Genomic DNA, 15,445 nt, shown 5'->3' with positions numbered 1-15,445 from the left:
AGCTCCACGGTGTCATCGGTTCTGCTCAGCCTGAAGAGGTGCCCATGTAGAAAACAAGGTCATAGTTGCTGGGGTTTTGGGGCTCCGGCTGCCTGGCCAAGCTGAGAGCATGTGGTAGTGCTGGGGAAGGACAGGCACGAGGAATGGTGTTATCTCAGATGAAGGTGAGGAACTTCCCTAAAGGCTGAGTCCTTTCAGTGCACAAAGGCACTTTTTGAACCAGATTTCAGTTATCAGCAATGTTTCTGGCTCCTGTGGGCTTCAAGAACACCAGAGCCTGTGCCTGCTGTGGATTTGGGGATGGGGACAAGAGCCACCCCCAGCTCTGAACTCACAGAAACATCTCAACCTCAAGGCACAAACCCACCAGAAACTGGTATACATAAGACACCTGACATCCCTATTTACCCCTGAAACACTCCCTCAGTGCCAGACTGGACACAGCTGCAGCAACGAGCAGTGAAGCTCCTTTAGACCCCCTCATGTCTCATCCCACCGCAATGCCAACGCAGGAGACATGGCACAAGGCAAATGCTCCAGCAGCTTCTTTCTAAGGGACTCTTGGCACAGTTCACACATCAACACCCATGATTTGGGAAAGCCAATACATTTATGTGTTTAGCACAGGAGTCATCCTCTCACAATCCCTCATATCCTCTTCCTGGGAAATACACAGCCCATTCTCCAAAGTCAAGTCAATACCCATTCTCCCACTGGGTGTGCTTCACTGCTTCATCTTACACAACACAGCAGTGAAGGGGAAGGCCTGTGCTATCAGGAGCACATTGGCTCATTGTTTAATCTCAGGAAGAACCTGCAAAGGTGTAGTTTACATCAGTACCTGCTGAGTGGCTCTTACAAAACCAAATCAAATCCAAATGTACATTGCTCTAAATGTGTAAGTTTGCACCGTCTGTGTCACCCCACGACAAGCAGAAGACAGCAGTACGAACTCGTGTCAGCAGCCTCTTTGCAGGCATCAGCAACATTCCAGTGGTACCACTTTTCACTCTGGGGCCCAGGAGGAGACACACACCAACTGTGCCGGGCACAGAAGAGGAGAACACAATGTGTACCACCCATGTCCTAACAGAATTCAAAGCTCTACAGGATCTTGATTATTAACTCCCCTCTCTGCAACTTCCACCCATTGCTAGTGAAATTCTCAGGAAAATAAAGGCCAAGTAATAAACACAACATGGAAGAAATTATTTTTTTTCCCCTTTTCCATCACAAAATGGACTCATTGCTCTCTCCTATTCCTAAGAGGTTTGAGAAAGCCTTGCCAACAAATGAAAAGCCCAGAAGCCTTCAAATGCCTGGTTGCAGTTAAGCCTGCTGAGGGGAATCAAGAGCCTTAATCCAGACACCCTTGTCCAAACATGAAGTTCCACAAGGTGAAACTCAGGTTTCACAGCCAGGGCTGCCCCAAAACAATGGGCCTCCAAGTTCAGGTTCTTAGCAAACCTCTGCAACTATACGGAAGGAAAAGGACAGAAAGAAGGTCATAAAAATCCAAAGTATTTCTACAGTATACACATTAGTTCCTAACATGCACTTTGTCACCCAAACTGCTTTGCTAAGAGAGCTCCTACGCCTATTTCCAGCTACTGACAGCACTCGAAACCAAAAGCTTCCTGCAATGTCATGGTGCTCAGTGGGTTCAAACAACTTGAAGATGTCATCCTGCAGCTCACCAGCATTTGCTCCTGTGTTATCAAAACCAGGCTTAGGAGAGAACAGAGACTGAAGCTCTCAGTCAACTGAGTGAGGTTTTTTCAGCTGTACTCTGTGGCAACACCTGGAGACAAGGCACGGGCACACACTCCTTACCTGAGCACTTGTGTAGCAGGGAGAAGAGATAAGCCTCTCTGCTGGGCTTTTACCAATGTGCTTCCTGTGGAAAGTAAGAGAAGGCAGGAACAATGTAAGTGAATGTTGTGCAGAACAAGGACTGTGCTGGAACAGAATCCAGAGCAACATTTGCTTCCAGTCACTGAGTGCATGCTTTGACCAAAGGGTGGGAAAAAAAAGGTCAAGCAGCTGAACAGCAGATGAGCCTGCTTTCAAGAAACAAATGCAAGAGCAGCACCTCAGAGCAAACAGGCTGGGATAGGAAAACGATTGTCTTTTCTTCCCACCCATCTCAGGAACATCTACATACAAGTGTCATTAGTTTCTCTTGAGAGTCCAAAACACCATCAATAGCCTACACATCTGCACTTTGAAACACAGCATACTCACCTGGGCGTTCAAAGTCATTCCACTTGTGTGGAGACCCACGGAAGCTGAGTCGATCCTGCTGGAAATCACTGCTGCTGGACATGAGCAACTCATCACAGCCCTCTTCTGTATTACACTGAGAGTCACATTTGATGGAGAGGTAGATAGCACCAGGAATGTGAACTTTATCCTGACAAATAAACACATGACCTTTGCATCCTGCAATACTATTTTACCGAAGAGCTGCTTCACTTTCACCACACCAACAACAAATACTACAACATATCCACAGAGGAAAAAAATCCCCCAAAACCAAACACCCCTCTGTAATATTTTTATCCAGAGCTAATTTAACAAATGTAAAGCATGGCCTATTGTTTGCGTTAGCTCTTAAGCATATCAAATTAATTGCTAGGGTTTTACTAGAAGTGGTAATTGTTGCTGATACTGATCTCCACTGCCACAACCTAAAGGTTTCTATGCATTTTAAACAACAATAATCAGGAGGGTCAGAGCTGCAGATAAATGAACAACCCCAAGACTGCCCAGAGGCAACAATTACTCACTAAACTGTATTAGGAAAAGGCTTTCAAACAATATCAAGAGAAGAAAATAAGAATTGTTTGTGTCAGGATAAGATAGCCTAAAATGATGAGACAAGAAAAATGAGACTCCACTCCCAGCTTTCATCTGACAGCACAAGGAAGTAACAGGCAAACGGAAATGAACCTTGGGATGAAAGGGTAGAAATATTTGTTCATTAAGTTCCTGAGACCATTTAAGAATATGATCTGCTGCAAACACACACACAACAAAACCACTGAAGTTATGCACTTTCACATGATTGAAGGAGATTAAATAAAAGTGACTTACTGAACCTATTTCTTTACAGGGCAAGGCCCCACTCATCCAGCAGCAGCCCTTCCAAAAGCAAGGCTGAACAGGTATTTCACAGGGGCTTCAAGCACAAAGTCCCACAGGTAAACACATGGACCACTGACATTTCTGCTCCAACCACCGTGATGGTTTAGAACTCTTCAAGCCATGCAAATGCACTGTACTACACTACAGGTCTAACTTACCTCAAACTTGCTGTTGTTGTTAGAAGGATGTTTAGATTAATGCCTCTGCACTGCCATTCCGGGTTCTTCCATGAACTGGCAAGCTGTCAGTGCCATTGTCCCTAGCATGCTCTCACTGCAGCCATGCACCACCTGCTGCAGAATCTGGGAAGAAGCAACACGTCATGTAAATACAATCTGCTATCAAAACTATTACAAACTTATACACCGATGACTGACAGGAGGCATTTCTAGCCACACAACATTTTGCAAGTGCAAGAAACAAGACATCACAAATGATGTCTACAAGTGTTATTTCCATAAGTGCAGAAGATTTTTCTTTGCCTCTGTTCCAGATCTTTCAGTTCTTATCTAATGGAAACGTGACAGCTGTTAGCTCCATCTCTTTCCACAAATGCCAGGGACAAGGATTACCCATAAAGCAGTTAACAGTAAACTAAAGCTGTAAACAAGGAAGATAAACAACTAAATACTAAAGACACCTTTACCTTCTGTTACTTACAGGTTTTGATTTTAATAAAATATGTTCTGTTTTAGCTTTCAAAAGGTACAACTTCACATACAAGGAAGCCATCAGTTAGCGGCTACAGTGTTTGAAAGCACTAGACTCAAGGGCTGTGTCTTTAAGAATACAAACAAATGCCATTTAGTCTATCGGGACACACTAAAGGATAATTAAGAACAACCTCAATCTCCACTTTCTCTTGTTTTTCAGAGCTTTTGTGTGCTTTTGAATTAGGATTCCTGCTGCTCAAGGCCCTTTATTGTCACAACCTATGACATCTCTTCACGTACACTTTCCTAGCCCCTCCTATAAAATGGGATACTAGCTCAGACCAAACGTTCACCTCCACATCAGTCAAAGAAATTAAATTCTTGGGAAAAAGGAGTTTAAAAAGCAAAGGCAGTATGTAGCACAGCTCCCTGAATGTCTTCTTTGCCTCCATGCACTTGCAGAACAGCCTAACACAAAGGTTTCTCTATTTCATACACCCAACATATTGTTATTCTATCAGTTCATCCTGATATTTCTGAACCTACAGAAACACCCTGTGGCAACAATGTCAATGACATACTCTGTCCAGAACCAGTTCTTTGGGTTTGTTTTGCACCCACCACTTATTACCTGCATCCCACACTCCTTTGTTTCCTTACTGGGAGGGCCAGTGAATAATAGTTGCTGTTAACTTTTGTATGCTGCTTATTGTCTTAAAACTACAGAGAAAGAGGAACAGACTTTTTCATTCCTCCTTCTCCCTCAAGGCCAAATGGGGCAAAGATCCAGGATGAAGAAAACAAGTTGGTTCCTCCTACTGAAGTTATTCCATGGCTAAAATAATCCCTGCCACTCTTTTCCAGACTTCTTCCAGTTGTACTGCATTTCCATTTTCCTTTAAGCGAGATGAGGGAGTCAAGTGACATGCTGCACTCCAGCTGAGAGCACACTATTGGTTTGGTGGCATACCAGTGCCTTCTGTTTTATCTTGAATTCCTGCTTTGAAGATTGCCAGCACCTCATTTGCTTCAGCTGCTCTTGAAGCATTGAGCTGACGCTTTCAGGACATTCCATTATCATTCCAAGATCACTTCCACCACGGTAAGAGTCAGCTCATCACTGGAGTAGCAGGTATTACAAAATACACATTGAGATCTGCAGCTTTCAAAATGGACTGCCTATTTGACCAATTTCTCTATCAGATTTATTTTCCCATGTAGCTCTTTCATAGAATCATAGAATAGTTAGGGTTGGAAAGGAGCTTAAGATCATCCAGTTCTAACCCCCCTGCCATGGGCAGGGACATCTCACACTAAACCATATCACCCAAGGCTTCATCCATTCTGGCCTTGAACACTGCCAGGGATGGAGCATTCACAACCTCCCTGGGCAACCCATTCCAGTGCCTCAGCACCCTAACAGCAAAGAATTTCTTCCTTATATCCAATCTAAACTTCCCCTGTTTAAGTTTTAACCCGTTACCCCTTGTCCTGTCACTGCAGTCCCTAATGAAGAGTCCCTCCTCAGTATCCTCATAGCTCCCCTTCAGATACTGGAAGGCTGCTATGAGGTCTCCACGCAGCCTTCTCTTCTCCAGGCTGAACAGCCCCAACTTTCTCAGCCTGTCTTCATACAGGAGGTGCTCCAGCCCCTGAGCATCCTCGTGGCCTCCTCTGGACTTGCTCCAACAGTTCCATGTCCTTTTTCTGTGTTGAGGACACCAGAACTGTACACAATGCTCCAGGTGAGGTCTCATGAGAGCAGAGTAGAGGGGCAGGATCACCTCCTTTGAACTGCTGTCACACTCCTTTTGATGCAGCCCAGAATACGGTTGGTTTCTGGGCTGTAAGCACACACTGCAGCTGGCTCATGTTCATTTTCTCATCGACCAACACCCCCAAGACCTTCTCCTTGGGCTGCTCTGAATCTCTTCTCTGCCCAACCTGTAGCTGTGCCTGGGATTGCTTCAATCCAAGTGTAGGACCTTGCACTTGGCATGGTTAAACTTCATGAGGTTGGCATCAGCCCACCTCACAAGTGTGTCCAGGTCCCTCTGGATGGCATTCCTTCCCTCAGGTGGATCAGCCGAACCACACAGCTTGGTGTCATCGGCAAACTTGCTGAGGGCACACTCAATCCCACTGTCCATGTCAGCCACAAAGCTGTCCAACAAGACCGGTCCCAATACCGATCCCTGAGGAACACCACTCATTACTGGTCTCCAGCTGGACACTGAGCCATTGACCACAACTCTTTGCATGCACCCATCCAGCCAGTTCTTTACCCACCGAGTGCTCCACCTATCAAATTGATGTCTCTCCAATTTAGAGACAAGGATGTCATGTGGGACAGTGTTGAACGCTTTGCACAAGTCCAGGTCGGTGACATCAACAGCTCTAACCCTGTCCATTCGTTCCGTAGCCCCATCATAGAAGGCCACCCTATTGATCAGACAGGATTTCCCCCTAGTGAAGCCCTGCTGGCTGTCACCAAGCACCTGGTTGTTTTTCATGTGCCCTAGCATGCCTTCCAAGAGAATCTGCTCCCAGATGTTGCCAGGCACAGAGGTGACACTGACTGCTCTGTAATTCCCTGGGTCATCCATTTTCCCCTTCTTGAACATAGGGGTTATATTTCCCTTTTTCCAGTCATCGGGAGCTTCACCTGACTGCCATGATTGTTCAAATATGATGGACAGTGCCTTAGCAGCTTCATTCACCAGCTCCTTCAGGACCCGCAGACGGATTTCATCAGGTCCCATGGACTTGTGCACGTTCAGGTTCTTAAGATGGTCTTGAACCAGATCCTCTCCTACAGTGGGCCTAAGGTCTTCATTCTCCACTTTTTACCTTTAAGGGGAACCACCTGAAGTCTTAACCATGCTTTCCCAAAGAATCTTAGAGAATAACAGAATCATAGAACTGTTTGGATTGGAAAGGACCTAAAGATCATCTAGTTCCAACACCCTGCCACAGGCAGGGACACCTCACACAAGATCATGGTGCTCAAGGCCAGTCCAGCCTGGCCTTGAACACTGCCAGGGATGGAGCATTCACCACTGCTTTGGGCAACCTGTGCCAGTGCCTCACCACCCACACAGGGAACAATTTCTTCCTTCTAGCTAACCTGAACTTCCTCTGTTTCACTTTAAGCCCATCACCCCTTGTCCTATTGCTACCGGCCCTGATCAAGAGTCCCTCCCCAGCATCCTTGTAGGCCCCCTTCAGATGCTGGAAGGCTGCTATGAGGTCTCCATGCAGCCTTCCCTTCTCCAGGCTGAACAGCCCCAACTTTCTCAGCCTGTCTTTGTACAGCAGCTGCTCCATCCCCCTTAGCATCCTCATGACCCTCCTCTGGATTTGCTCTAACAGCTCTACGTCCTTCTGGTGAGGACACCAGAACTCTACCCAGTGCTCCAAGTGGGGGTCTCATGAGAGCAGAGTGGAGGAGCAGGATCACCTCCCTTGACCTGGTCATGCTGGTGGTGATACAGCCCAGGACACAGGGGGTTTCTGGGCTCAAGCCCATGCTGAAGCCAGCTCATGTTCTGACCCCCAGGCCCTTCTCCTCAGGCTGCTCTGAATCACTTCTCCGTGCAGCCTGTAGCTGTGCTTGGGATTGCCCTGACCCAGGGGCAGGAGCTGCACTTGGCTCTGATGAACTTCAGGAGGTTGGTCACCTCTCCAGCATGTCCAGGTCCCTCTGGATGCCATCCCTTCCCTCCAGCACGCTGACTGCACCACACAGCTCGGTGTCGTCAGCAAACTTGCTGAGGGTGCTCGATCCCACTGTCTGTGTCACCGACAAAGATGTTGAACAGGGTCTGCCCCAACACCGACCCCTGAGAGACACCATTCCTCACTGGTCTCCAGTTGGACATAGAGCCACTGACCGCAGCTCTCTGCGTGCAGTCATCCAGCCAATTCCTTGTCCACCGGGTGTCCATCCAGCAAATTCACGTCTCTCCCATTCAGAGACAAGGACGTCGTGTGGGAGGATGTTAAATGACATTTATTTGCTCCAGAGAGCACGAACGTGGCAGGAAGGGCTGGGGGCAGCTGCTCACTTGCGGGGGGAGGGCAGGCCCCGGAGGTGGTAGATCCAGGAGCCCCCAGGGCAGGAGACCACCAGCCTGCTGGTGACAGGAGCCGGGCCGCCCGCGAAGGAGACGGTGATGGTGGTGCTGCTCTTGGCGCGCAGCACCTCGGGGGCCCTGACGGTGAAGCCCGGGTGCTTCACTGCGTATTGGAACGCCGTGGCCTTCCGGAAGACGTTCCTGAAGGAGATGGAGGTGGTGCCGCCGGCTGGGATGAGGAAGGGGCCCTGGGCTTCAGGGGGCAGCGCAAGGCCGATGAGTGGGATGCAGTACTGCCCGCCCAATGCAGAGCTGAGCTGCAGCGTGGCCTTGGCTTCGCCCAGGTGGCAGGGCTCAAAGGTCACTTCCACGCTCAGGTCCGAGCCCCCAGCACTGGCAGGTGCCGCACTGATGGATTTTGCCGTCTGGAAGTCGGCACAGTCGGTCTGTGCAGGGGAGACAAGAGACCATAGGGGGTGGGTCACAACAGCAGAGCCAGCACCTCGGGAAGAACACGATGGTCCCCTGGCCCTGGCCTGGCCCACCCACACCACACTCCTGGTGAGTGCCTGCGGGGAATGGGCACGAGAACTGTGCAAACGTGCCCAGCAGGGACAACCCTGCACCCAAGCCCCAAGACACCCGACTGCCAGACCTGGGCTGCAAGGGGGAAGCAAGCCCAGGCACCGTGGCACCTGCAGAAGCAGCTCCAACCAGGGCAGCAGACACAGGCCCGCAAGGGAGGACAGTGCAGCTGGTGACAAGCCCACACCAGTGGGAAGACCCCTGGGCTCACATGGCTACCCTGGCTCTGCCACCCCAAGCCAGAGGCACTTGGAGCCCTTGGTGGAGAGGGCTGGTGCTGGCCAGAGGAGCTGCCTCCCAGCCAGAGCCCCGGCAGCCGCGCTCACCTGTACGAGGTACTCGGTCTTCTGCTGGGCAAAATGCCGTATTTTGGTGGTGATGGTCTGACGGGAGCCCAGCCTGGTGCGGAAATACACGGGCTTCTCTGGCCTGCTCCAGGTGGCTTTCAGCTGCAGCGTGTAAAACAGAGAGCCCAAGTCGCTGCTCTGGAGCACCAGCTGCCCGCTGCTCTCACCCGTTTGCAGGGGCTGATACTCCAAGACAAGATCCGCCTGGGAGGAAGGAAGGAAAAAGCCACTTTGTCAGGCAGAGGCAGGGAACACGTGTGCCTGACAAGGGGCAGCTGGTCCCTGCTGTGCTCAGGCAGTGCCAGAAGGCTGGGCTGCCTTCCCCGCTCTGACTCCCCTCTCTCGGGCACAGCCTTGCTCCTTCTGGGGGACGGTTCACTTAGGGACAGATCCCAACAGCTCACAGCCCTCCAGCACGATGCCAGAAGCTTCCCACCATAAAAAGCCCCTGTGCTCCCCCAGGGCACACACCACTTCCTGTCAATCCAGGCTGCAGACAACCTGGCCATGGGCTGAGGCTTGTCCTGCAGCCACTCACAGCTGGAAGCACCACACTAAATGAGGGGCACAAGGACCTGCCACGTGAGGCCCACTTGCAGCGTGTTCCAGGGGGCAGCAGGGCAGGCTCCACCAGCACAGGAGGATGCCCACTGGGGATATTCTCGCACACTGCTCCCTCTCTAGATCATCGGCAGGGAGCTGCCACCACGGAAGGAAGCCCCACATGGCTCCTTTCAGGCATCACCCTTCAAGAGCATCCCCTCCAGCCAGGAGCAGGGAGAGCAGAGGGAGCTGGAGGAGCTTTGCCCCTACCTTCGACTGTGCAGGGACAGTAAAGTGCTGGGGAACGCTGACGTCAGGCACTTTGCAGTTGATGTCAAACTGCACAGGGACAGGCAGAGGGTTGTCCACCTTGACGCTGGAGGACACTCTCTGCCGAACAGCGGTGCTCATTTGAACAGTGCCCATGGGTCCTGAAGCCACCGCCTTGAAAGTCACCATGTGGAACAAGTACTCTCCGGTTGTCTCATTGAGGAAGGTCACCTAAATCAGACAGAAAGGGAAGGGCTGCTCATTCCACACATGAAAACAGACCCAAAAGAGCCCACTGAGCTCAGCACCCTGCTTCCAGGAATGGCTGTGAGCACCCACCGAGGAAGAGCACAGGACCACAGAAAGCACATGCGGTATTTCATAGGACCTGTGCACGTGGAGGTATGAAGAGGCATGTAGCTTCTCGGTGAGCCAACAGCTCCTTGAAGGGCCCTGCAGACCAGTGTCCTCACTTACCTTTGCCCTGAAGACTCCTTCTTTGTAGGAGAGGAAGGTCAGCTGGTAGTCCTTCTTCGCAGAGCTTGGCACGTCCATGTAGGAACACCCCTGCAGCACAGAACTGCTTTCCAGGTTCTCTGGTTTGAGCATGTCAATAACCACCAGGAACCTGTGGGTGAGAAGGACACAGTGAAGGTCAACACGAAGGACTCCCATAGGATACCCATCGTGTGGGGGTACAATACAGCCCCTCTCACCCTCAGTGCCTCAGGCACAGGGCACCAGCTCTCAGCCCCCTTGGAGGAAAACCCTCCAGGGTGCCTCTGCACAGGCAGAACGTGGGTATGGCCAGACACGGCCAAGGAGAGGGACAAGCTTTCAGGAAGGAGCTTCCAGGCACTTCCAGACTTCCTGGGCTGGACTCACCTCTGTGGTCTGTGCAGCCAGTTGGACACAGGGATGAGCTCCGTGTGGCACTTCCTGCATGGAACCTGCCGGGAAATGGCCCCTGAACACCTGGGGGCTTCAGCAGTTCCTTCCAGGTGGTAGCGTAAGCCTGTCCCGTCCGGCAGGGGGAAGAAGATGGAGCCCTACAGACAACGAATAGGACAAGTCGGCTCTGGAGCACCCCTGGCCAGCCCCATGCCTCAGGCTCTCACTGCAGCAACTTCCAGCACGCCCAGCTGGCAGAGCTCTGCCTGCAGCCCTGTCCCGTGCAGGAGGAGGCACCAGCATCGCACCTGCTCAGAGCTGGTTGTGAGTGGGTGCATGGCCCACAGCACATGGCACAGCTACAGGACACAGAGGCAGCATCTCTGGGCAAAGCAAGGAGACACGGGCCCTGCAGCAGAGCTGCTCTGCACATCCCAACACTCCCTTACTGGCCACACTCACCTGGGCACGTCCCTGCCAGCCTGTGCTCATGCAGGGCAGCCGTGGGCAGGGGGTGCCCGTCCCTGATGAGCTCCATTGCCTCAGTCCTGCTGGCCTTAGCCCCAACAGCACTGCCCAGACAGCAGCCTCTAAGCTGGCATAACAGGGGCCCACCAGCCGTGGGCCATGGAAAGCTCATATCCATGATCATTCTGGGTGCCCGTGGATCCCAGACACCTGCCTCTGCCATCTCCTCTGCCTCCACAGCAGCTGAAAGCTGCAAGACTCCTCACGCAGGCTCTACGTTAAAGACATGCTGAGCACGTGCAACCCTAAGGGCACAGATCTGCTGAGCACCCTGGAGATGGAGACCAGAAATCTCTGACCTCATTTCTGGCCTACTGTAAGGTCAGCTGGAGCGGGACAAGGACCCGGCAGCTCCAGCACCCCAGAGCCCTTCTGAACTGACCCCTTGGATTTATGAGCTTGTGGCACAGAAACCATTGCAGAGGGGCCAGTCACCCCCATGTGCCCAGCCTGAGACCTGCAGGAAGGGCTCCTCCCACAGCTCCTGCATGACTGTCAAGAGATCTCTCTCGTTTCCCACTTGCCTGTTCACGGCCAGGAGGGCACTGAGAAACTGCAGGGCAGCTTTGCCCTTCTTGCTCCCTGCAAGCTGCACAAGGACAGGCACAAGTGGTTGTGCCCAGGGCTCGGAGAGCCTGTGCAGCCGTGCGCTGAGCATGGGGGTCTCTGAGCCCCCTGGGCTGCCACAAGCAGCCACCAGGAGCTGCGCAGAACAAACTTCATTTCTTGGCCTTCAGAAAGCCTGGCTCTTTAGGTCAGCTGCTCCAACACATTTGGTGTCAGGCCCGAGTTCCCATCTGCCCTTTGCCTGTGCCTGGCCCTCAGCCACCACAAAACCCAGCTTCCAACAGAGGGCACAGGACACCTTCAGCTTGGACAGGACCTCTGAAGGTCATCTCGGCCAACCTCCTGCCCAAAGCAGGGTGAGCTACAAGGGTCATGCCACGAGGGTCAGCACACGCTGGCACAGCTCACGTACCTGGTGCTTCTTGTTCTCAGAGCTCATGGTTAGGGGTCTGTAGGTGACCTGGTAGACCTTTTCTTTTTGCCTGGCCTCCAGGTGGATAAATTCAGGCCCTTTCCAGTATTTCCCCTCAATGATGGGCTGCAGGGTCCAGGCCTCGCTGCTCGGGTTGGACAGGAGGATGGTCTGGCTTTGCCTCTCACGCACATTGCAGCTGAAAGTCAGCGTCTGTAACAGAGGAGCACAGAGGCTGCTGGGTCGTACCCACAACCCTTCCCACTCTTCTCATGCTGGCTCTGCACCAGGACCTGGAGCACAGGGAGCAGCTTTTCCTTGTCACATGCAAAAATTACGCTTTGGCCATAGCTTTTGGAGTAAATCAAGCTGGTTGCTCTTGAAGAAGGGAGCAGAACAAGCCTTTCGCATGCTGGGTGAAACGGGGAGTCCTGAAAGGAAACTCCTGTGCAAGGACAAGATCTGCAGCCACACAGCCCCTTCCTTCATGGGCAGGAGGAAGAGGAGCTCCACGCTCTCTTTGGGAGCAAGAGCCAACAGCTCCCAGGCTGCCCCATCCCAGGGACTGGATGTAGATGCCTTGCCCCTTCCTACTGCTGAATGCCCTCCCCTGGCCCAGCAGGGGGGAGAAGTGTGGCTGCAGGTGCAGTGCTGGGATACATGGCATGGGTGCTGCAGTGCAGAGCCAGGACAGCTGAGCTGCTCACTGGAGGAGCAGCACCTTGAACAGGGGAGAAAGGCAATGACAGGGCTCAGGAATTCTGGCAATCCTGCCCAGCAGTTTCTCTCTGGGATACCCCAGCACCAGCGAGTCTGTGCTCACAAGTGTCCTTTAGTTCCTGCCCTGGGAGAGATGTGGTGCAGATGCTGGGGTCCAGGGGCCCATCCTGTCCCTGCTGCGTTACCTCTTTGGGGCCAGGGGCCTCCACGCAGGATCCTGCCAGCGTAAGCCGCAGCGCCTCACTGCCCTGGATGAAGCACCGCAGCCCCTCGTACTGGACAGCCTGGCTCAGCTTCGAGGGGCGGAAGGTCACAACCAAGGGGACATCCATCCCTGGGCTGATGTAACCCTTTGTGGGGCTGATGGAAAAGTCTGGCTTGAAGCTCTCCACGTCCCACATAAACCTTGCCGAGGAAAGCACAAGGACAGGAAAGAAGGATTAGCCACGGGGAGCTGTGAAGGCAGTGTAAGCCTCAGTGTGAGGCTCCAAGTCTCTTGTGGGCTTTCCCACCACATCTCAGGCCTGACTGAGCCACCTGGCAATAAGGCTTCAGGCTGGGCAGGACCTACTGCTTTACCTGACTCTCGTGTCGCCCGCGTTCCGCATGACGACGCGCCGGCACGTGTAGCTCTGCTGCACCACGGCTCCAAAGCTGAGCTGGTCCTGGTCCAGGCTCACGAGGCTGCCCTGGCAGGAGCCCCGCACCACACAGAGGGAGCGCACCAGCCCGCGGCACTCCAGGAGCACTTCCCCGCTGAACGGCTGCATGCGGCGCTTCGGGGAGAAGGTCACCTCCACTTTGCAGGTGTCTCCTCTGCCCTTCAGCTTTAGATCCTTGCTGGGCTTCAAGCACAGAACCTACCCGAAGAAACGAGTGGAGACTATTTCATCTGGCAAGTGAGCTGTGGAGCCTCCCTCACCACACTCAGGGAAGAGGCTTCCAATTCCTCTTCTGTCCCCACCAGCACTGCCACAGTCCCACTCATTCCCTCCTAGGCATTCCTAGGGAATACCAAAGGTGTTTTCTACCATGTGTCCACCTGGTCACGGCGAGGTCAACTCTGTCTTCTAAAGCTTTCACATACGTTCCAACAGAGCTGCAACTCTCCCTCTTTCAAGATTCACCTCCCTCACCTTTCCAGATCTAAAACACATGGCTGCATCCTGATGGATGTGTCTAAAACAGGCTAGAGGAATTGTGCTGCCTTCTCACTTCTGGCTCTCGGGGAGTCCTGGCACCCAGCTCAGCTGAAGCATTCGCACTGCAGGCATCTGCTGCCAGAGCAGTGCCAGCAGGGAGGACAGGGCAGGCACAGGCAGCCAGGGCAGCCCACACCTGAGTCATTACCTACTAGCTCCCACCCACAGCAGCTCAGCGCTCCCTGCAGGCACACCAAAGTGCTCTGCAGAGAAGGAACGGGCCTTACCCCAGCTTCCTGCAACTCTGGCACGGTGGACGTGACCCTCAGCTTAAAGGTGAAAGGGGCTGCACTCTTGTTGGCTACGGTGACCATCTTCTTCACCGTCTGTCCAATGCAGACGTTTCCCAGCTTCACCACCTTTCCTGGTGGATCCACAACGTCAACCTGAGGCAGTAGGGATTGATATCAAGCCAAAGGAAAGAAGGAGAAAAGGCTTTCTGCCACTCTAGTGGCAGAAACCTAAACCATGGGAGGCTGGGGAAGAGAGGAGGAAATGAGAAAACCCTGCTGGTTGCCACCTGGAGTTTTAGCCTTTAGATTTCATCTCACCTTCATTTTTATGCCCCTTCCTTGGGCCTCAGCATTCAGCTTCTCTCCCGGGGCACACGGAGGCAGCAACAAGCTGTTGGGGCTGTTGTCATCTTTTGGTGTCCGTAGGGGCTGTGCACAGAAGGAAGAGAAACCATAGGCAGGATGAGTTTCTTGACCTTCACCATGTGAGCAGGCTCCCCAGCAGAGCCATCCCCTCCCGCATTCCTTCCCCCCAGGGGCAGGGATTATCCAAGTCCCTCTGCAGCCTGCCAGCAGAGCTGGCTAACCCTGGAAGGCCACCAGGATTTGCCCTGCGCACTGCCCCCGTCTCCCTGCACAAGCCTGGCCATGATGGAGCGCTGGGAATCTACAGAGTGTGCACAGACCTTCCCCCTCACCTGCTCCTCAGCAAGGTGCTGCTGCTCAAACTGCACTGAGTAAACCTCACAGGGCTTCTTCACCACCACTGTCCCCTCTTCCCCATGGCTCTGGGGCAGCAGCGGTCCCAGCTCCAGCTCTGCGGGGATGGACTCCAGCCGTGGCTCCAGACCACGTCCCAAGACCGGCACCTGCAGGCGTTGGCTGCTCTGGCAAATCTGGATCTGCAGCTCGCCCCGGTAGCACTTCTGCAAAGAAGCAGCACAGAAAGCTCCTCCGTGAAGCCCCAGCTGACAGCACCTCCAAGTCAACAATTGCCCAGGTTCAGGGGTCTTGTCAGCACCTCCAAGCTGAACCCAAAACAGGTATTTACTTAAAGCAGGGGCTACAGCATCTGCATGGCTCTCAGGAACTGCAGCGAGTCCTGCTCTGGAGCATAACTGGACAGTTGGCTCCCAGGTGGATCTAAAATGGGCTCTCAGAGGTTTTCACCTGGGCATGGGGGAGCGCAACGCTCATGAGAAAGGTCTGCTTCCTCAGACACAGTCCTGGCACTGCAGCACCAGGCAAACATCAGCTGTGTGCAAGAGGCA

At 52.9% G+C, this 15,445-nt stretch overlaps 1 protein-coding gene across 1 annotated transcript; it reads right to left on the bottom strand.

The window, feature by feature from the left end:
* Positions 1–7,863: 7,863 nt before the first annotated feature.
* LOC117437494 (hydrocephalus-inducing protein-like) lies at positions 7,864–13,472 on the bottom strand. The gene is made up of 8 exons (XM_034071868.1): positions 13,319–13,472; positions 12,925–13,144; positions 12,020–12,232; positions 10,507–10,670; positions 10,099–10,249; positions 9,622–9,852; positions 8,788–9,012; positions 7,864–8,322 (listed from the first exon to the last, which is right to left on the bottom strand). The coding sequence occupies exons 1-8, from the start codon at positions 13,345–13,347 to the stop codon at positions 7,864–7,866; spliced, it is 1,692 nt and encodes a 563-aa protein (XP_033927759.1). The 5' UTR covers positions 13,348–13,472.
* Between the last annotated feature and the right edge of the window lie 1,973 nt (positions 13,473–15,445).

The sequence above is a fragment of the Melopsittacus undulatus genome, chromosome 22 (assembly GCF_012275295.1).
Source record: "Melopsittacus undulatus isolate bMelUnd1 chromosome 22, bMelUnd1.mat.Z, whole genome shotgun sequence".
In the NCBI taxonomy this organism is placed as follows: domain Eukaryota; kingdom Metazoa; phylum Chordata; class Aves; order Psittaciformes; family Psittaculidae; genus Melopsittacus; species Melopsittacus undulatus.
Note: the sequence above shows the minus strand (reverse complement) of the source record. Positions and strands in the feature narration are given on the sequence as shown.

Coding starts and splice junctions, on each gene's coding strand:
- LOC117437494 (XM_034071868.1), bottom strand. CDS start 13,347: ATGCGGAACGCGGGCGACACGAGAGTCAG. Junction 10,671..12,019: donor CTGAGAACAAGAAGCACCAG/GTACGTGAGCTG, acceptor CGTTGTCTGTAG/GGCTCCATCTTCTTCCCCCT. Junction 10,250..10,506: donor TGGCTGCACAGACCACAGAG/GTGAGTCCAGCC, acceptor TCTCACCCACAG/GTTCCTGGTGGTTATTGACA.